This window comes from Passer domesticus, chromosome 8 (genome assembly GCF_036417665.1).
Source record: "Passer domesticus isolate bPasDom1 chromosome 8, bPasDom1.hap1, whole genome shotgun sequence".
Taxonomy (NCBI): domain Eukaryota; kingdom Metazoa; phylum Chordata; class Aves; order Passeriformes; family Passeridae; genus Passer; species Passer domesticus.
In genome coordinates, this window is record NC_087481.1 from 39958563 (window position 1) to 39976225 (window position 17663).

At 47.9% G+C, this 17663-nt stretch overlaps 1 protein-coding gene across 1 annotated transcript; it reads right to left on the reverse strand.

Moving 5' to 3' along the window:
• Window positions 1-3412: 3412 nt before the first annotated feature.
• WNT8B (Wnt family member 8B) lies at window positions 3413-16825 on the reverse strand. The gene is made up of 6 exons (XM_064430654.1): window positions 16372-16825; window positions 10339-10372; window positions 9298-9436; window positions 7834-7959; window positions 5724-5866; window positions 3413-5336 (listed from the first exon to the last, which is right to left on the reverse strand). Exons 1-6 carry the CDS (start codon window positions 16428-16430, stop codon window positions 4779-4781), a joined length of 1059 nt encoding a protein of 352 aa, XP_064286724.1. The 5' UTR covers window positions 16431-16825; the 3' UTR covers window positions 3413-4778.
• Between the last annotated feature and the right edge of the window lie 838 nt (window positions 16826-17663).

Genomic DNA, 17663 nt, shown 5'->3' on the forward strand with positions numbered 1-17663 from the left:
GCTGTGTGTTGTGATGCTTTTTTTCAGAGGCTTGCTACCTCAGTCTGCATGGCCACCCACAGAGGGGGCAGTTGAGAACTGTGTGGGGCAAACCAGATTTTGGGCTCTGCTGCTATGGGTGGCATCCATCCTGGTGTGGTGAGACCTCAGGTCTTGTGCCCTCCCTAAGGCTGCAGGGTCAGAGCACTGATCTCCAGATCACCTGCATCAGTTGTGACTGTTCATCTGCATCAGACACAAGAAGGTCCTAAACTCAGGTTCTCTTGGGGAATCTCAGCAGTGTTTGAGATTTTGCACTTGACATAAAGAGTTGGAAGTATGTCAGTAAGTAAACAGCCCTTGATGACATTGTCTCCCATTGGAAATAAATGCTACACCACTGAAGCCATGTAGCTTGAACTAGGATAAGGATTGGACCTGTGTGAAAATTTATACCCTTGAATTGTCAGTTCTTGTCATTTGTTAATAACTTAGGAATCTGTTGGCTTATTTAATTTAATCTTTTAAGGATGTAAGAAGGGCTAAATGGAAACACAGTACTGAGATAAAGGTGGGGGAATCAAACTTCTTTCTTACAAAAGAAAGAAATTCTGATGTAATTTTTTTCTGTCAGCTAGCTAGTATGTATGTACAACCCTTCCAGTCAGCACACATGATACTCTGAAATATAAAGGACTGTATTACACAGCCCAAGGTTGGAGGACTTGGGAGGAAGCAAAGGCTTGAAAAGATTGTTTGAATGGTGAAAATTTGAAGGGCTGTTGCTGAGAAGGGCCAGGGGTTTCTGAGAGTTGTGGGTGTTAGGGACACAACACATACATTCAAGGAAAACAAGCCTTTTGTCGTTCTGCTGCTGGCAGAGGCAAACACCCAGTGTGAAGGAGTCTTGAAGAGCTTTTGGTCTGGAGCAGTTAGCAAACAGCCTGGCCTAAAAGCTGTCCCCCAGCAGGGACAAGCAAAGCTGATTTTCAAAGGTAACACTGGTGCAGCATTAGAATGGTGTTACCACACAGGTAGCTCTGGTGGTATACATTTGTTTAATGAGTGTATAAGGGAAGTCCCAGATTTCTGAGATCACTTAACAAGCCTGGCATTTCTTAGATTCTGCCTTTTTGGATTCAGTTATGGTACACTTTGCACTCCAGCCCTTTGCTCTCTTTAACTCAGGCCACTTCTACTGCTGAGAAATTATCACAGATTTTCCACGTATCTCTCAGATACATATGACATTAGTTCCCTCCAGCACACATAGCTGCTGCTGCCAGGTACTTGTGCAGAGACTGGCTGTTTATCCTGCCTTTGATGTGAGTCCTTCACACCTGCCCCTCTGTTGCTCTGTTTTGCTTTGTGTTTACCCCTGGAAGCAACCAACTCTGAAGCTCTTTGCTTTGAAAGCAAGCAGAGGGGAAAGTGAGATGACTCGCTTGAAAGTCTTGGAGAGGCTTGTGGCAGAGGCCCTGTCGCTGCAGCCCTGGTGTGGTATACTACCCTTCAAACCCCGCTGGAAAGTGTTCCTCCATTTATAGCACCATCTCTGCTGGCTGGCAGTCTCCCAGGGCAGTGAGCATTGCCCCCTCCCGAGTGGGCACATGGCTTCACAGCACCCGGACACCAGAGAAAGCATTTTCACTTGGGTGAGAAGGCCTTTGGTTGACAAAGAATTTGGGGGGGAAGGGGGCAGCAGGAAAGGATCCCCGGGCACAGAGAACAGAGCTCTAATCCTGTGGCAGATAACATCATGTCTGCAGGCTAGGCTTGTGTGTGTTTGGGGGAGCTGGAGGGGCAGAGATTGTTAGGCAGTATTTGTTTGTAAAGCCACTTGCTCTGAAGATAATGCTTGCACTAACTTCTATTGAGGGAGCAGTGTGAGTCCCCACAAAGTCCTTTCCCAAAGTGTCTTTGAAGCCAAGAACCCATTGAAAGGAAGAAAGGCCAAGAGAGGGGATTAGTTTGTTCAGCAGCTGTGAATTTCAGTGGGAGGCTGATGAACTCCAAAGTCTTTGTTGAGATGTTTTTTGTAAGGAGCCCTGCTGGAGGGAGAGACCCACACCGGGGCCGCGGCCTTAGACAAGAAGGAATCTGAAGCGGCGGGGAGCTGTAAACGGGCCACAAGGACTTTTCCCAAACACTTTTCGGAAAAGGTGTTGTAAAGAGATCGGAGGGGGATTAGCATGTGAAATGACACTTTCCATTGACTCCACTGAGGGGAGGGGAAAAGGGCTGGCTGGCTGATTTATTAGCATTTTGTTCCCTTCTCTATTCTGCTCCCCCAGCAGCCCCCCCCTCCGCTGTCTCCCCTCCTCCCGAGCCCTCTAAAGCGGCTGGGATTGGAAAAGGGAGCGGGGGGCTGCCTGTTTGTGTGTCATCTGGGCGAAGGTGACCACCTGGGAAGCTGAATGTAAATATTTCTCCTCTGAGGAATGCGCCTTCATTAAACCGAAATGAATACATGGAAGCATCCAATCCTGCCCACAATGGCAGCAGGGCCTTTACCGCTGCGGGCTCCGTGCGCCGGGAGGGGGGACCCGCTGCTGAGGTCAGCACATTCTGCAGCTGCGGTGCCGCCGTTTCCCGACGGAAGCAGCGTGTGGCGGCGGGGCTCTCGCTGAGGCGCCCACACGGCCCCTTCGCAGCGGCTGTGCCACGGCCTGCGCGGGCAGCGCCGTGGGCAGCCGGGGCAGCAGGGCAGGGATGCAGTACGAGCGGGAGGAAGAGGCTTCCACAGCTTTTCCAGCTGACTGTGGAACCGGGAGAGCCAGGGGGAAAAGGGAGGCCCTTGCTGGAGCTTTCCCTGGTGGCCGAGAGGCTCTTGATGCCTCTTTCCTGGCCAACCACAGGGACATGGGGGGAGCTGCTGCTGGGGATGCAAGAGACCTTCGGCAGGGTCACTGTGCTAGTCAGAACTTCTGTGCAAACAGTGGTGGTTTGTGTGTGAAGTGGAAGTGTTTCAGTTTTCCCTGAGAATGGGCCAAGGTTTCTTGCTATTTTTGCAAGGCCAGATTCTTGCTTGACAGGAATGCTCTTGCTCTGATGAGACCCAAGGTCCAAATTCCTGATCCCTGTGAGATAGTCTTAGAATCAAGGGACTAATTGATAATGAAGAGACAAATACAGGCTGCTGAGTGACTTTAATGTATCTGTGATGTAGTGGGCACTGGGCCCTGCTTCCCCCCCTCCCACCCCATTTCTTCCTGGCAGTTGCATTGCAGTTGGATACATCCTCAAGCAAGCTCAGGAGAGAGCACATCCTTTCCCCTTGTGGTAGGGGCTGAGGTTGTGCTGGCTGGAATTGGCTAGGTCTTCCTGGGCTCAGATGGGTAAGCAGTGTGTTTTAATCTCCAGGACACTTAAATTTCTACATACACATGCAAAATGGGATGAAAGAACATCCAGCCACTTAGACACAACAGAGTTTTGCAAGCACTTGGCTACTGATTTATTGCATTAGCTATTGGTTTACAAAAGATTGGCTACAAGATGGGTCTAATGGCCAGTAACAGCTCTGCTGGCTTCTTGTCTGGCTAAAGGACACTTCAAACAGCAAAGTAGATGATCTTATTGCAGCACAGAGGAAGATTGCTGTGATGGTGCAGTGAGCTTCCCCAAATCCTGCAGCTGGCAGCTTCTTACCTCCCTCCCCTAGCCTCAGCAAGGGAACAGAGATGCTTCAACCAAATCTTCCTGCTGCTTGCTTAGCCTATAGAATATATACAATAAGTGGTAGAGGAAAAACTGTTATGTATACATCACAGTAACTGTGCAATAAATTAAACTTCAAAGTGCTTCACTTTCCTATTTACACCACCATTAAATAGTAACTGATATTATTTTCTCAGACTAGGAAGAAGTGTTTAGTTAGTTAGCTGACGGGGTAAGAGTGCTTGGCAAGTACACCAGGACATGGGGAGTAGGCTCAGCTTGGTAGCTCTCTCTGGGAGCGATTTGGGAGGAAGGAGGTAGTGGAGAAATGTGAGGGCATCTTTATGGCATCAGTCAGGGGCTTTGATGGGAATGCTGGCCTAAAAAGGGAGACCAGACCTGGAGACTTGGAAGACATAGAGAAAGCATGTAAAAACCAAGTGATGGGACCCCTATTTTGGACAGCTGTGTAATGGGCAGATCAAGCAGCAATTTGGATCTTGCTGCTGCCATTTCAAATGCAAAGTAAAGCACTGGAGAGCTTAGCAAAGCTGTCAGATGGTGGGAAGCCAAGCTGTGGGGTCCCTGGACGCTGTCTAGCCGAGAAAGGAGTTGCATGTCTTTTGTATCTCCTCATACTGTAGGCCTGAGGCAATAACTGTTTTAATACCTCTATTTTTTAAAAGCCTCTTCTCAATTACAGATTACTGATCTGAGTTGCCCAGTTGCTGATGCCACCTCAGTTTCCTTGTACTTTTTATCTCACTTACTCAAAAGCCCAGAGCAGGTGCTTGTTTGGGGAACAGACCAGCTCAAAACCACAGGAGCCACCAAGACCTCCCGTGATTTCAGAGATAATGCCGTAGTCACTGGATAGAGTGACACTGAGTTGAAGGGACGGAGTCTCACCTTGTTTTGTGAACCCTTGAAGGTCTCCCCAGAAGACATTACCCACTGCACTAATGCCCTGTATGGGCAAGGCCTGAGCACTCATACAAGGCTCTTTTGCCTTGCCCAAGCCCCAGTGAGACAGCAGCGGGAATGAGACCAAACTATGCCAAACAGAAGTGGTGCCAGGAGCTGATGGGAAGGGCAGGAGAGGAGAGGGGCAGACAGAGCTGTGGAGGAGCAGAAGCAAGTCAGAGCTTTCTCTTGAGCTTGCGGCTGGCTGCGCCGCCCCCGCTCCGCTCCCGCTTCTCCTTGCGGACACAGAAGTACTTGGTGACGCGCTTGCGGCACTGCTCGCAGCGCACAGCGCAGCACCAGTGGAACTTGCAGTTGCAGCTGGACACCATCTCGGCTCGCCTCTCCTCCACCGCCAGCCCGCAGTCCCCGCACAGCCGCCGGCAGCTCCGCTTCTCCCACTTGCTGAGCGCCTTGCCCCTCTTCAGGCACTCCCTGCCCTCCGTGCCCAGCAGCCCCAGCGTCTTGTTCTCCAGGCAGTAGTCAGGAGAGTCTTCCAAATGGACCAGTTCCTTCTTGGAGATGGAACTGAAGGTCTCAGCAATGGCACCCCGGCTGGCAGCGCTGTTCCCTGCTCCCTGCAGCAAGTCCACCTTCAGGGCTTTGTGGTACCGCTCCTTGAGATAAGTGCCCACCTCCCGGAACTCGGGCAACTGCAGCCAGCAGGTCTGGGTGGTGCAGCTCCCCGACACACCATGGCATTTGCAAGTCCGCTTCATGGTCCCTTTCACTGCCTACAGGGTGAGCAGAGAGAGGGGTTCAAGAAAAAAAGCCCGGAGGGGCCATTTCTGTGCTGCAATGCATGCAGAACCATGGCTCCAGGTCTGTGGAGGAGTTTTGCATCAATTCTCCCTGCACAGTAGTCCTGAAGCTCACAGATTTACTTTTCCACAGCGCTCCCCTCCTTGAACTGGGAGAAAGAGGACTGCAGAAAGTAATTAACACTGTAACACAGAAGCTTTGCTACCTTGGGGCAGACACCATTGTACTGCTGTCATCCCCCCAGCGAGTTCTTCTTCTGGACATGTATTTTTAGCCACATCAAATTGTGACGCTCCACAGTGAATGCTCAGAGCAAATTTGGTATGCACTGTCAGCTCTGGAGGGAGAGAGGCACTCACCTTTCTACCTGCCTCGTTGTTATGCAGGTTCATAGCAGCTCTGGCATCTTGTCCAGTCTCCAGGGCATCCACAAACTGCTTGGAAATAGCTTCCCCAAAGCCCACGTTATCGCTGCAGCCTCCCCACAGCCAGCCTTGTCCCCCTAAGAAAGGAGATGAGATGTGTGCTGTCAAAGAACCAGAAGAGGTTTCAGAAGTGATGGGAGGGAATGGAGGGTGTGGGACAAATGCAGCCTTTCACCACACAGTATTCCCAGATTCCCTCCCACTGGGTTCATGACGTTTCTCCTGAGGCCTGGATAGTAAGTGGCTCAGGCTGGCAGGCATGTCCTGTACAGAAAACACAGGGCTTTCCAGGCTTTCTATAGAGCAGGATTTAGAAGGTGTTTGTAACAGTGCATTAGCAGACATGCAGATAAGCCTTTGGGTCTCTAATCACTTCTCAAACCCTGACTTCAGCTGGTTCACAGTGACTTGCAGGGACAGCACCTTGCTAACTTGGATTAAAAAAAACTGGTGGAGACATCCTGGTCAGAGGCAGCAGATTCCCCTCTGCCTAGAACAGCCCAAACCTGGCACATGTGCATCAAGGAGGCCGTGGTTTTGGCACACCCAGAATTCTGAGATGTTGTTTGGCATCTTAGAAGGGTCTGATTTTCTAGTTACCATCAAGAAACAAGGGTGTCAGCAAAGAACTGTGAAATTACACAAAAATATGTGGAAGGTACTTTTCCTAACTGAGTGGGAGCTGAGTGGGACTGGAAAAACATCATGCAGTTTTTTTCCTCCTAGAGAAAGATGCCAGATTTTTAATGAATATTTGAATTCTGGAACATTCTGATCCTGACATGCCACCTTGGTACATCTTGGGAGTTGTGGTTTAATGGCCTTGTGCCTCTCTGGAAAGGCCTGGCCCTCGCCTGGACTTCCCCAGGGCATCGTGATCCCCTCTCCCAGGGAGAGACAAGAGTGTTTCATGGGAGGTGGGTAATTGCGATGGATGATGCAGTCCAAATCAAGAACTGGGAGTGAAGGAAGTAGGAAGACCTTTCACCAGCTTGGATTCAGTCCAATGGCTGAATTGAATCATGCAGTTTTGGTCAAGCCCAAAAGTTTCCTGTGCCTTACAAGGTTTTAAGTCCACAATCGAAAGTTTTTTATTAAAAACAAATGTATTTGTGGGAAAGGAAATGTAGCAGGACTAACTTGGTTTGCCAGAGAAGAGAGAATTTGATGTGCTGTTGCCCAAAAGTCTTGCTCTGCTAGAGACAGGCATTCCCAAACTTTGGACACCTATGCAGTAGTAGCTATTTTCAAAACTCTCAGCCAATAAAGTAAATTACTAAATACTGGACACTCCAGAGGAATTTGTCATAAAATGACACATACTGACTGCCTGATGTGGCATGGCTTTTAAAAGATTTTGATAATTTGAAATTTGACCTCTTTCTATTCAAAACAAAACCCCTAAATGTCAGTGTTTTCTGTGAAAGCTGAGCAGAGAGCTGGAGTGGTGCAGCCTGGAGTTCCCCTGGAGGTGCTTGGTGGCTGAGGGCCTGGATATCACTGCCATGTGGAGGGTGTGATGGCTGTGTGCACCCACAGTGATTCTCCTGGTTGTGCTCTTGTGTGCCTGTCATGCTGACAAGTGCTAGAGAGGTTTATGAATGCCACCCTGCTTTTTCTCATGGTCATTCTGCTGTGGGGCCAGCCTGGTCCTGCAGACCCTGGGAGCCCTGAGGTCCCTGACCTGTGCTGCTATACCAAGATCATTTAGGTGCATGGCAACAGATCCACTCCTCTGCCTGTATGATATAGTCATTATCTCCAGCAGCTTAAATAGAGTTCTTGATTTGAACCAGGGAAACTGCAACCCCTTCTACTTTCCTGCTCATGTGGAGAGTAATGAAAGCATCAAGAGCTTGGCTGGATGTGGCTCCATTAGCTTTCACCGAGCTACTTTGGTTGGAACCAGGGAAAGCTTTTCTCTGAGCATTATTCCCAGGTGTGGGGACCAGGATGGGGAGGTGTTTCTTCAGGCCTCAGTGGAGGAGAGAAGAGCTTCCCCTGCCCCTGGGACAAGTGAGGGGCAGCAGCTCATCCCTCTTACCCAGCTGTCCATTGCGGGAGTCGTCACAGCCACAGTTGTCAAAATCCCCCAGGCTGCAGTTCCGGGTCAGCGTGTACATGACACCTGCAGAGCTGATGGCGTGGACAAAGGCTGTTTCTCGGTTTGCTGTCAACAAAGAGAGCAAATGTGCAAAAGATTTCATGGCAAGGGCAGTGTTAGAAATTGTTCCAACCATGCAGGAATCTGCACAGGACATCTGCAGTGGGGAAGACTGTGGGTTGAAGAGGAGGCCCTACATGTCAGATTAGCTTAGTTTGGGCTTGAACTTCATGAAGGTAGAAGCTCCCAAATATGATCCAGACTGACTTATGTAATTTGAAGGGGTGTGGAGGAGGTAGCACCTGGCTGTCCTTGTGGAGCTCAACAGTGGTGATATAGACTGCCAATGTCCCCCACTTCTCACTAACACACCCCCAATGGGAAGGGGCCCTCTCCAATATCAAAGAGCTCCTTCCCCACAGTCCCCTCGAGCTGTACCTTCTGGTGAAAGAGCTCTGAGTAGTGACCACAGTTACCCACCAGGATCTGTCTGGGAATCATCAGCTGGCTTCACTGAGCCTTTGGCTTTCCTTTAATACCAGCAAAGTGTGGATCTGAGCAGATAACCTTGACAGGAATGGTTCTGGGACCTGCTTCTGGTCTCAGAGTGGGCCTTGTGCTGCAATTGTCTCCTCAAGGCCCCGCTTTGAAACATTTGTCCACCTCTGCCTGGGGCTCTGGTCTCTTGTCTGCTGCCAGTCCCACCAGAGGCCTGAGGCTCTCCTCTACACCCAGGTCCTGCTTTTACAGAGCAGGTATGAGCCCAGCCCAGCATAAAACATAGGTCTAGAGGGCCAGATAGGTACTGAAATATTTCCTGGGACCTGCAAATAGGTAAGGAATAGGATACAGTGACAATGACCACAGCCCCATGCCCTACACTGGCCCAGGTCAGGGATGCTGGGTTTCTGCCTAGGGCGATGCTGACATCTGGAAGATGTAGGAAGACTTGTTCTGTCTCTTGGCCAGAGCACAGCCACTAATTAACTTTACTGCTCGCTTTAGCCTTATCCCTCTGCTTGCAATCAGGCAGCCTGTGCTGTTTCTCAGCCTCCCTGGGATACCCTGAGACACCATCTAGGCATGGTGTCCAGCAGGCCATGTGCAGGTCAGGGGGATGCATCCTTGTGGGGAGACAGTTGTGTCAGGTTTGGTCCTGTGCCAGTTGGGGTTCAGCAGGTCCATGGGTAAGGCTGGCATTGCAAGGAGGCCTTGGAGTGAGATCCCACTGTATCTGGGAGCTGAAGAGGTCTCCTGGGGAGATCCCTCTGGGGGATTCCTGGGAGAGGCACATCCCATGTGGGAATGGGGAAGAAAAGGAGGCACTTGGGAGGAGAGGAGGGGGCCATGGGCTCTAACCTGTAGCAAGGGGGTGCCAGTAGTGGTATCCAATGCTTTCCTTACCACTGCGCAGCCCACCGTGGCTGGAGAGCTGCAGTGCCCTCTCCGGGCAGTTCCAGCGGTCCCAGGCGAACTGGAACTTGCACTCCTCGATGCCGCTCTGCGCCCCAGCCGCCACGCTGCTGGAGTAGATGAGATAGGCCTAGGAGCAGAGCTGGGCATCAGCACGGGGGCAATGTGCATTTTCAACTGAAAGTAACCTATGTGCCATCTTACAAACACAAGCTTGGCTTCTCTAAGAAGCTCACCCCACCAGCAGCAAACCCATTTCCTGCTGAGCTGGGTCAGAAAGATCAGCTCTTGGCTGTTAGCCACATTAGGAAATGTGCAGCCAGCTTCTGCCATGGGGAACCCCTTATCCCTCCACCATGAGAGGAAACAGAGCTTTCTGCTCAGATCAGGGAACTCCAGGCTAGCAGATGCCTCAACCTGCCTTCTTCTTCACCACAGCCCATGGGGGAGAGCTAGTGCTTTGGGGCAAGGTTGCTCCACCAGTGTATTGGGAGCTAGATGGGCCTGGAGGTGTTCCTGGGGAATAGCCAGAACAAAATGTGAATAAATTTTACAACTGGTCCTGGCTAAGAAAAAAAGCCTCTGAAAGAGGAGCACAAGGATGTGAGGGATCAAAAATATGGAACAACGTCCTGACAATTCTAGTTGTGCTCCTTGAGGAAGTATGTTTACAGGGCCTGCAGAAAATACTTTCTGGCTGGATCAGTGTGGGCCCTGATACCAACCTGATCCTCAGGAAGCAATAGATGTCAGGTGAGAGCCTTGGCTGGAGTCAATAGACAAATCTCCAGAATCTGGCCCCAACCAGCTTAAAAGAACCTCAGGTCAGCATTGCTCAGGGCTCACGCAGCCCAAGGAGCTCACAAGTTCCTGGCCTTTCTCTTTGCCTTATTGCTGGAAACCTGGGGGTGAGGGGAACTCTGGCCAAGGCTGGGTGGAGAGGAGTGGGAAGGAGGAGCCCCTCTCTCTCTCTCTCCTTCCCTCTCTGGGTTTAGTGGAATCAGGGACAGAGATCAAAGGGATTTCTCTTACCTTGGGGCCCGTCATCAGGAAATTATTCACTGACCTGGAAGATAGAGACAGTGTCAGCAGGGAGGGGGTGATGGTGGAGGGGCCTGGGGAATGCCAAGCATCCCAGGGCTCTCCTCTCACTCCCCCGCAGTCTGCCTGTCTCCTGGCTGCAGGCACCTCTGGTCTCTCCCCCATGTCCCTTTGCTTCTCCCTAAGAGACAGGACAGTGCCGTCCCCTTCCCCCCACCCTGCTCCCCTCAGTCAGGCTGTACTGGGCTGCAGTTCCTTCACTGCTCCCTCCTTTTGCTCTCCTCTGCTCAGCTACCCTTTGTACCAATCTACCCCTTATTTAGCTTTCTGGTTCCCCTAGCTTTGCTTTTTGCCTCACTTGACTAAACTCAGGGTAGCATTTCCCCCAGCCCCAGCAGTGGGACCAGGCTGAGGGAAGGAGGGCATCACACCATTGCTCCTTTGCAATATGTGTCCAGATGCATCTCTCCACATCACAATCCCTTGTTTTCCTGTGGTGCCATGTCTTACTGCCCACACTCTCCTCTTGGTCAGGTTGTGGTGATGGCTGAGCACAAATATACCTGTCCTTCCCATCCTCCTGGACACTGAGCAGGGGACCCTGGGGTTTTGGGGTCTGGGAGGTCCTAGAAAAAGCTAAGCTTTCTGCTGTTCCCACTGAGGGTGTGGAGGGATCATCTCCAAGGGTCAGGCAGTGTGGCTTGGTTCCAACACTGTCCCTATGGCCTTGCAGAATGGATGCTGTCTGGTCTGAGTCTTTCTTCAGTAAGAAATACTGTTTCTGTGCAAATGGTCAGCATTGGGACTCCATATGGTGCAGTGACCACCTGCAGAATTTGGAGAATGGCTGGGTGAGTCCTGCTTAGCGGCGTCATGGCAGAAAGGACTGGCACTTTGAGAAAGCCCAAGAGCCAACTCGAAATATCCCAAGTCAGAAATGAAATAAGAAAAGAGTGAGTCTCCTAAAAATACCTAATTCCACTCTCTCCAGGTTTGTAAAATAACACTCATCACTATTTCTGGTGAGTCCATGGAATGTTTTCCCTGCTGGAACCCAGCACTTGAGAGCAATGGGTGACTGCTGTTATCACCCAGAGAGGGCACTGGGGCCAGAGGTGGAATGAGTGGATTGAGATCTTGCAGTGAGTGATTGGGAAAATGACAGAGCGTGCACTGATAGAAACTTCAGCTTCTCAAAATTATGTTCTACTTCAAATGAGCCACAAGTATTCCCTCATAACGGAGAGAAAGACACTGTCTTTTTGTGCTACAAATCCAGCACAGACAGGGTGTGGGCATCCCAGGGTGGGTCAAGCACAGTCAGAAGCAGGCAATGCTGTCCAAAGTTGAGGGTCAAAGTGCAGCCCTGCCATCGACACAGGGACAGACAGGGTGACAAGACAGGTCACCAGACATCAGACACGTGAGAGATTGAGAAAGGATGCTGTCCTTCCCTGGAAAACCACTTGTGCAGTTAGCAACCCCACTTCACTTCCACCAGACCTGCACCCACAGAGATCCTTTCCAAAGTACAACACAAAAGGAGGTCTCATTACTTTAGCTTGGTCAAAATCACAAGAAACCTGATCTTTGCTGTGACAGTTTAGAGTTGGGAGAATGAGTTTGCAACATTTCATTCTGGCAAGTCTAGCTTTCTTTTGTTTTGGTTTGGTTTTTGTGGGTTTTTTGGTGAAAATGTGTTTATATTGATGCAGCTTTCTTTGGGAAAGATTCCCCTGGGTCAAAACAGGAGTGGGCTGTGAGAACATTCTTTCCCTTTGTTCCAGGCTTGGGATTCAGACCCGGCTGTGCTCCAGCCCCCATGGGTATTTTAGCACGAAGTCGATGGTTGTTTTGCAGAGGAATTTTCCTTTGGAAGCTGCTTCTGCATTGTACAGCTAATTAAATATTTCCTGGGACTTGGAGAGACGGCATCTGTAGCCGAGTGATTAGAGCATCGGGTGACCTGAATCACACAGGGCCATGAACCTGGGGCTAATCAGACTGTGTAAGCTCCATGGGTCCCCATCCTAACGCAACTGGGTAGCAGCATGAACAAGTCATTTTTCCATCTGGTTTCCCTTCTGTCCATTGCCTTGACCTTAAGTGCTTTGCTATGGGGACCACACTCAGGATGGTGTCAGTGTGAATCTGGGCCCCTGGTAGCAGCTGTGAGAAAACTCTGGTAAAATACTCCTGCGTAGGCAAGAGCTAGAAAATTGCAAGTCCTCTCTTATATTGTTTTTGTCATCAAAAGGAGACATATATCCCATCTGCATTGCTTCCCTTGTGGGTAGGAAAACCCAAATTCACAGTGTATAGAAGGGATTTTCCCAAACCCGTAGATTAGGAACATCTGAGATGTTCCAAGGATGGATTTAGGAGTAGGATGGTAATCCAACATCAGTTTACAGCAAACCAGCCTGTTAGCAGGAGTCAATTGACATGACTGCATTGAAGCAGAGGATTTGTTCCTTCCAGGATAAACTTCAAGGTCCACAGAAAGGCCAAGTTCAGGATATGCCAATTCTCCATCTGCAGCTGAGCAAATGATACAGTAGCAATTTTCCATCAGGATATTCTAAACAGTTTATAAAGTCAGAGAGACTGAAGGCATTTTCCTTGAGCTCTCAGATCAACAGGCAGGCAGGCTGCTGGCTGGGTTTGTAGGACTTAGACAAGTAAAGGATTCACAAAGTTTCAAGTGTTTTGTGCACTGGACACCCCAATATTTAACTATTGCAGCTTCAGGAGAAGGGAAGATGGGACTATCTTATGGCTAGAGGCTTGCTGAAATTTTTCTTATTTGTGTTGAGAGGGAAGGAAAGATAGTAATGGAGACAGAATCTGTGTGCTTTTCTTTGCTGTTATAATTTAGCTAAGAAAAATGCATCTCCATTCTGTATATAGTCTTCAGTAAGGGAAGAGAGCAATTAAGCCACTACTTACACAGATGTAGTACAATAGTGGCAGTGTCTCTAGAATCATCTCTATGCTGCAAATAGGAATCACTACCAAAATCTCTCTTAACTGTTTTCTCTGTAGAGTGATTCTTAAAAACAAATTATGTATTTCTACAAATTTTCATTGCATTGTAAAGGAAAGCAGAATGTAATACTAAACTAACTAAGTAGTTGCATTATAGCTGATATTAACCAGCCCAATTTCTATGACATTGGTGATTTTTTTTTTGTATCACACACATGAAAAGAGACACTTGAAGTAATTTCTCTTCTCTGAGAAAGTCAGGGAGTTTCTATCTGTGTAAACCCCTTTCCCTCCATCTTCAAACTCCAGGACAGCATTGCACGGACTGAAGCAGAGCAGGCTCATAGCTGAGCAGGTAGAGGGAGGACACCCCCGAGTTCCTCTGCCCTCTCCCCAGGCTGTGCAGCCCTGGCCAGGGCACGCTGCTTCCCTCAGCACAACTCTATGTCTCCAGGTAAAAAGTAAACCTAGAGCAAGAGATTTTCATTGGATCCAATATTAGAAAATTATCTCAAAGCTAGGGAATATCTTCAGCAGGAGTTTTCTATCATAGCTTTATTGGATCTGAAAGCAAAGAACTCTGCCAAGCAGCTGTCCCATTGTATTTTACTCATATCAAATACTAATAAGCCTCTGATAATTCTGTCTCAGTTACAACTTTAACCAATAACATCACAGTCATCAGTTTAGCATCATGCTCCTCAGTTTAATATGCCCTGAGAGCCTTACATAATCTCTCATTACAATATTTGTCTGATACCTTGCCACCCACTCAGGCTATTGTGCTGCTGGTTTTGCTCTTTAGAAAATTATAAATCTGGATTTACATCTTCACTGTCATTATTGTAAATAGAGCAAATGGATAGAATTTCCTTTTGTATCTGAGTTTTGTTCTCAATATGAGCTCCCCAAGGTTATTAGAAAATCAGGGAGGCTGGAAACCAAAGGCAGTCCCACAGCTGAAGTGTAAAAAATACATTTAGGAGAAAACTACTGAGTTCGAGATCTTTATATCATTCCCACAGGAGAGGAGATTGGAGCAGCAACTCAATAACATTTGGAACTTTACTTATTGCTTCCTAATTTTTCTCTATTTTGTTATGTTTATTTTGAAGATTTTGTTCTTAAATGCAATCCTGACATTTTGATGACCTAGAAATAATACATTGGTTGAATGGTCCGTTAAATGATAAAAGCTGATCCACACACAAAGAAGGGAAGTGGACACACACACACCTATATATATATATATATATATATATATATATATGTATGTATATATATAAACATTTCTTGTTGTTCTATATTGCTTTCCTCCCATGTTCCCACTCCCAATTCTTGTGATTAAATCACAGGAAAAAAATAACATGTTTTAAGCCATAGGATCAGATGGAGAAAACCAGAGCAAATTTCAAGCAGAATTATTTTATGATTCCCACAAATTTGTCTTTTTTTCCTCCTCAAGAGTTAAAGGAGAGTGTCTGCAAAAAGATAATTTTAAATAAAAGTTCAATCTTCCTTTCTCTATGGAACTCATGACCTATGAGCAACATGCACAGAGAAGCGGGGTTGTCTTGATCTATAAACTTTTCTCTTAGATAAAAACTGCTGAGAGACAGGGAATTTAAACATCCAACTTTGGACTGAAAATGTCTTGGATTTCCATATTTAGCTCTACTTAGTGTGCTGAAATTTCTCTGCTTTGAACTGTGTCTTTAAAATGTTGTGGTTTTTCCTTTTAATGTATTCTGAACCTGTTTTTATTGAGGAAAGCAAGACACATACACAGGAAGAGCAGAAAAATAACAATAAAATCAGCATGAGTTCTTGCCTAGCCTTTCTGTAGAACATACATATTACCCTTGTTCCAGAAGGGAGGTTTATCTTGAGTTTGCTGCTTTATAGTATTTAGACATATACAAATTGTTGCGTATTCTTTTAATGAAAAGAGTAGAAAATCTCTGAAAGAACACAAATTTCATTTCCAGACTAACAGGAATGAGTTCCCATTTACTCTTTAGTTTCTCTTTTTGTAATTTTGATTTCTCCATCCATGGTAATAACCCTAGAAATCTGATATGGAGAAGGCAGGGGATTTTAGTAATTGAATGGTAAAGGACTTTGCTTGCTGTTAGAGATAAGTCTGTAACCCACTGAGCAGATTCCCCAGGACATCACAACAATTGAGAAAAAAAATTGGGTACTCAGTAAAAACCACATAGGAAAAATATCTGCAGAGATCATTTCCCTTTGGGAATGGGACTGATGTGTCCCACAAGGAATTATACGAGATTTGATGCAAGCATAATCTCTTCCTGTTCAAGTAAAGAACTTTTTGGGAAATAAATATAACACTGCCCTCAGGACAAAGCAAGAGGGCCATGGGAGATGGCCACAGATTTATTGCACAGCAGAACTGGTCTGATGGGACCTCAGGTGGTTGGAAACCAAGCTGTAGCAATCGCCGTAGCAAAAGCAGCTCCCCAGGAAACACTAATACATGAATTTCAGACAAGTAATTCTGCCCCTGTGTGTGCCAAGGAGCTTGGCTGTCAGGCTGCTCATCCAGAGTGACACTCCTGTGGATCTCAGTCACCCCTGCGGGCTCTGAGCTCTTAATCACGGACTGTCCTCTTTGGGGAGCGTGAGAGAAGCCCCACTTGATTTAATTAAGACAAGAGACAAGCTGACTGGGAGCCTTTGGAAAAACAGAAGTCTCTGGCTCTTCCATTGGGTTATCTTCCCACTTGAAAGTGAGGGGCTAGGTCTCAGCATCCACTCACCCCTATTTTACCCCAGCTTACAATCTGGCCCCTAGTTATTTTTGGGAGATGCAGGGAAAAAGAGGGACTTTCATAGATCTAATCTCCCTGCCAATGAGTGTGTAGGGACTTGGTTAAATATCTGATTCCATTAAAGACAGAACTGAGCTAAGTGAGAAAGGGGAGACATTTAGGAAGGTGAAGAGGAATTTCCTTAGGGTATCTGGGAAGAGCACCTGCCTGTGACACAGACTGTGATGCTCTTGATACTCACCAGGCATAGCAGGACTGGAAGAAGGGAGTGAGGAAGAAGATGCCCAGATAAGGGTCCATGTGAAATATAAAATCCAAATAAAGAGGGAGAAAGGAGATCCTAAAAAAACCCCAAACTTGAGTGCCACCACCACCACCAGAGAAAAGGAAAAAAAAAAAAAAAAAGAAGCACAACTAATTTAGGGAAGGGATGGAGTTATTTTCCAGCCGGCAGTCCTGGTGTGATGAAGAGGCGGATGCCTCCTGAATCCCACCTTCTGCAAAGGATAACCAATCCTAAAGTAAGAGCTAAAGGGGGCTGGTGAAATGGAGCCGCACAACTTCCTAAGAAGAGATTATCTACTTAATTAAAGATTTTTTTTTCCCCTAAGTCCTTCAGCCAATCAGGACTCAAGTGCCAGAGAGAGATTGAACTGATGAAAAGAACACCCCAGGTTCCTCGAAGACAAATGCACCACGAAAGGGATAAGAGGGAGGGAAAAGGGGGGGAAAAGAAAAAAAGAAAGAAGAAAAAAAAAAAGAGAGAGAGGGATAAAGAAAGAGACAGCAAATCCCTTAAAGTAATCACTAGATTCAATCTCCACCAGCACTGCCCTGGCTCTCCATTCCCGGCAAAGGCAACTAGAAGGGCTGCTTTTGAAGTGTCCTCTCCTTCTCTTGCCTTGGAGACACTGCTGAGCTGGGGTGCACTGGTGCTCGGGGGTGGTGGGATTGGGTTCAGGCTGTCTGCATCTGCTGCTTGGGTCACAGATATGAGACCCTTGTCTCTGCCTCAGTCTCCCTCAGAAGTTTAAGGAGGATCAGGGCCAGTTCCAACTCCATCTGCTTCTCCTTCATCATGGTGACCTGCTCTTTCTTCCCACCTCCTGTTTGCATCAGGCCACCTCACGCCAGGAGAAAGGCTTCTGACTAAGCCTTCCTATTCCCCCTTAATTTTTTGCTTTTGGTATTTCCTGTAAAGTCCATGGGAGGGGGTCTTTGGTTTGGAAGGGTTAGCAGTCTCTCACTAAGGGCTTATCCCAGGCCAGCAGCTGCTGGAGCTACTTTGAAGTGCATCCAGTCTGTGGCAGCTGCTCACATGGGACATCCCAGTTACTGTCACATCACCCACCACAGATACCCTGACTGGCCCTAAATCAACAGGACCAGTTGTATCACCGTGTCCCAAAGCCATAGGAAGAGGGTCTCCACACTATGCAATTGTATTTTGTGCTGTGGACGTGATCAGCCAAACCGTGAGCTGAGACCAGTCAAACTCATTTCACCCAGGGCACAGCTACCAAGCAGAAGTGC

Coding starts and splice junctions, on each gene's coding strand:
- WNT8B (XM_064430654.1), bottom strand. CDS start 16,430: ATGGACCCTTATCTGGGCATCTTCTTCCTCACTCCCTTCTTCCAGTCC. Junction 10,373..16,371: donor TTCCAGTCCTGCTATGCCTG/GTGAGTATCAAG, acceptor TCTATCTTCCAG/GTCAGTGAATAATTTCCTGA. Junction 5,867..7,833: donor CTCCCGCAATGGACAGCTGG/GTAAGAGGGATG, acceptor CTCCTTTCTTAG/GGGGACAAGGCTGGCTGTGG.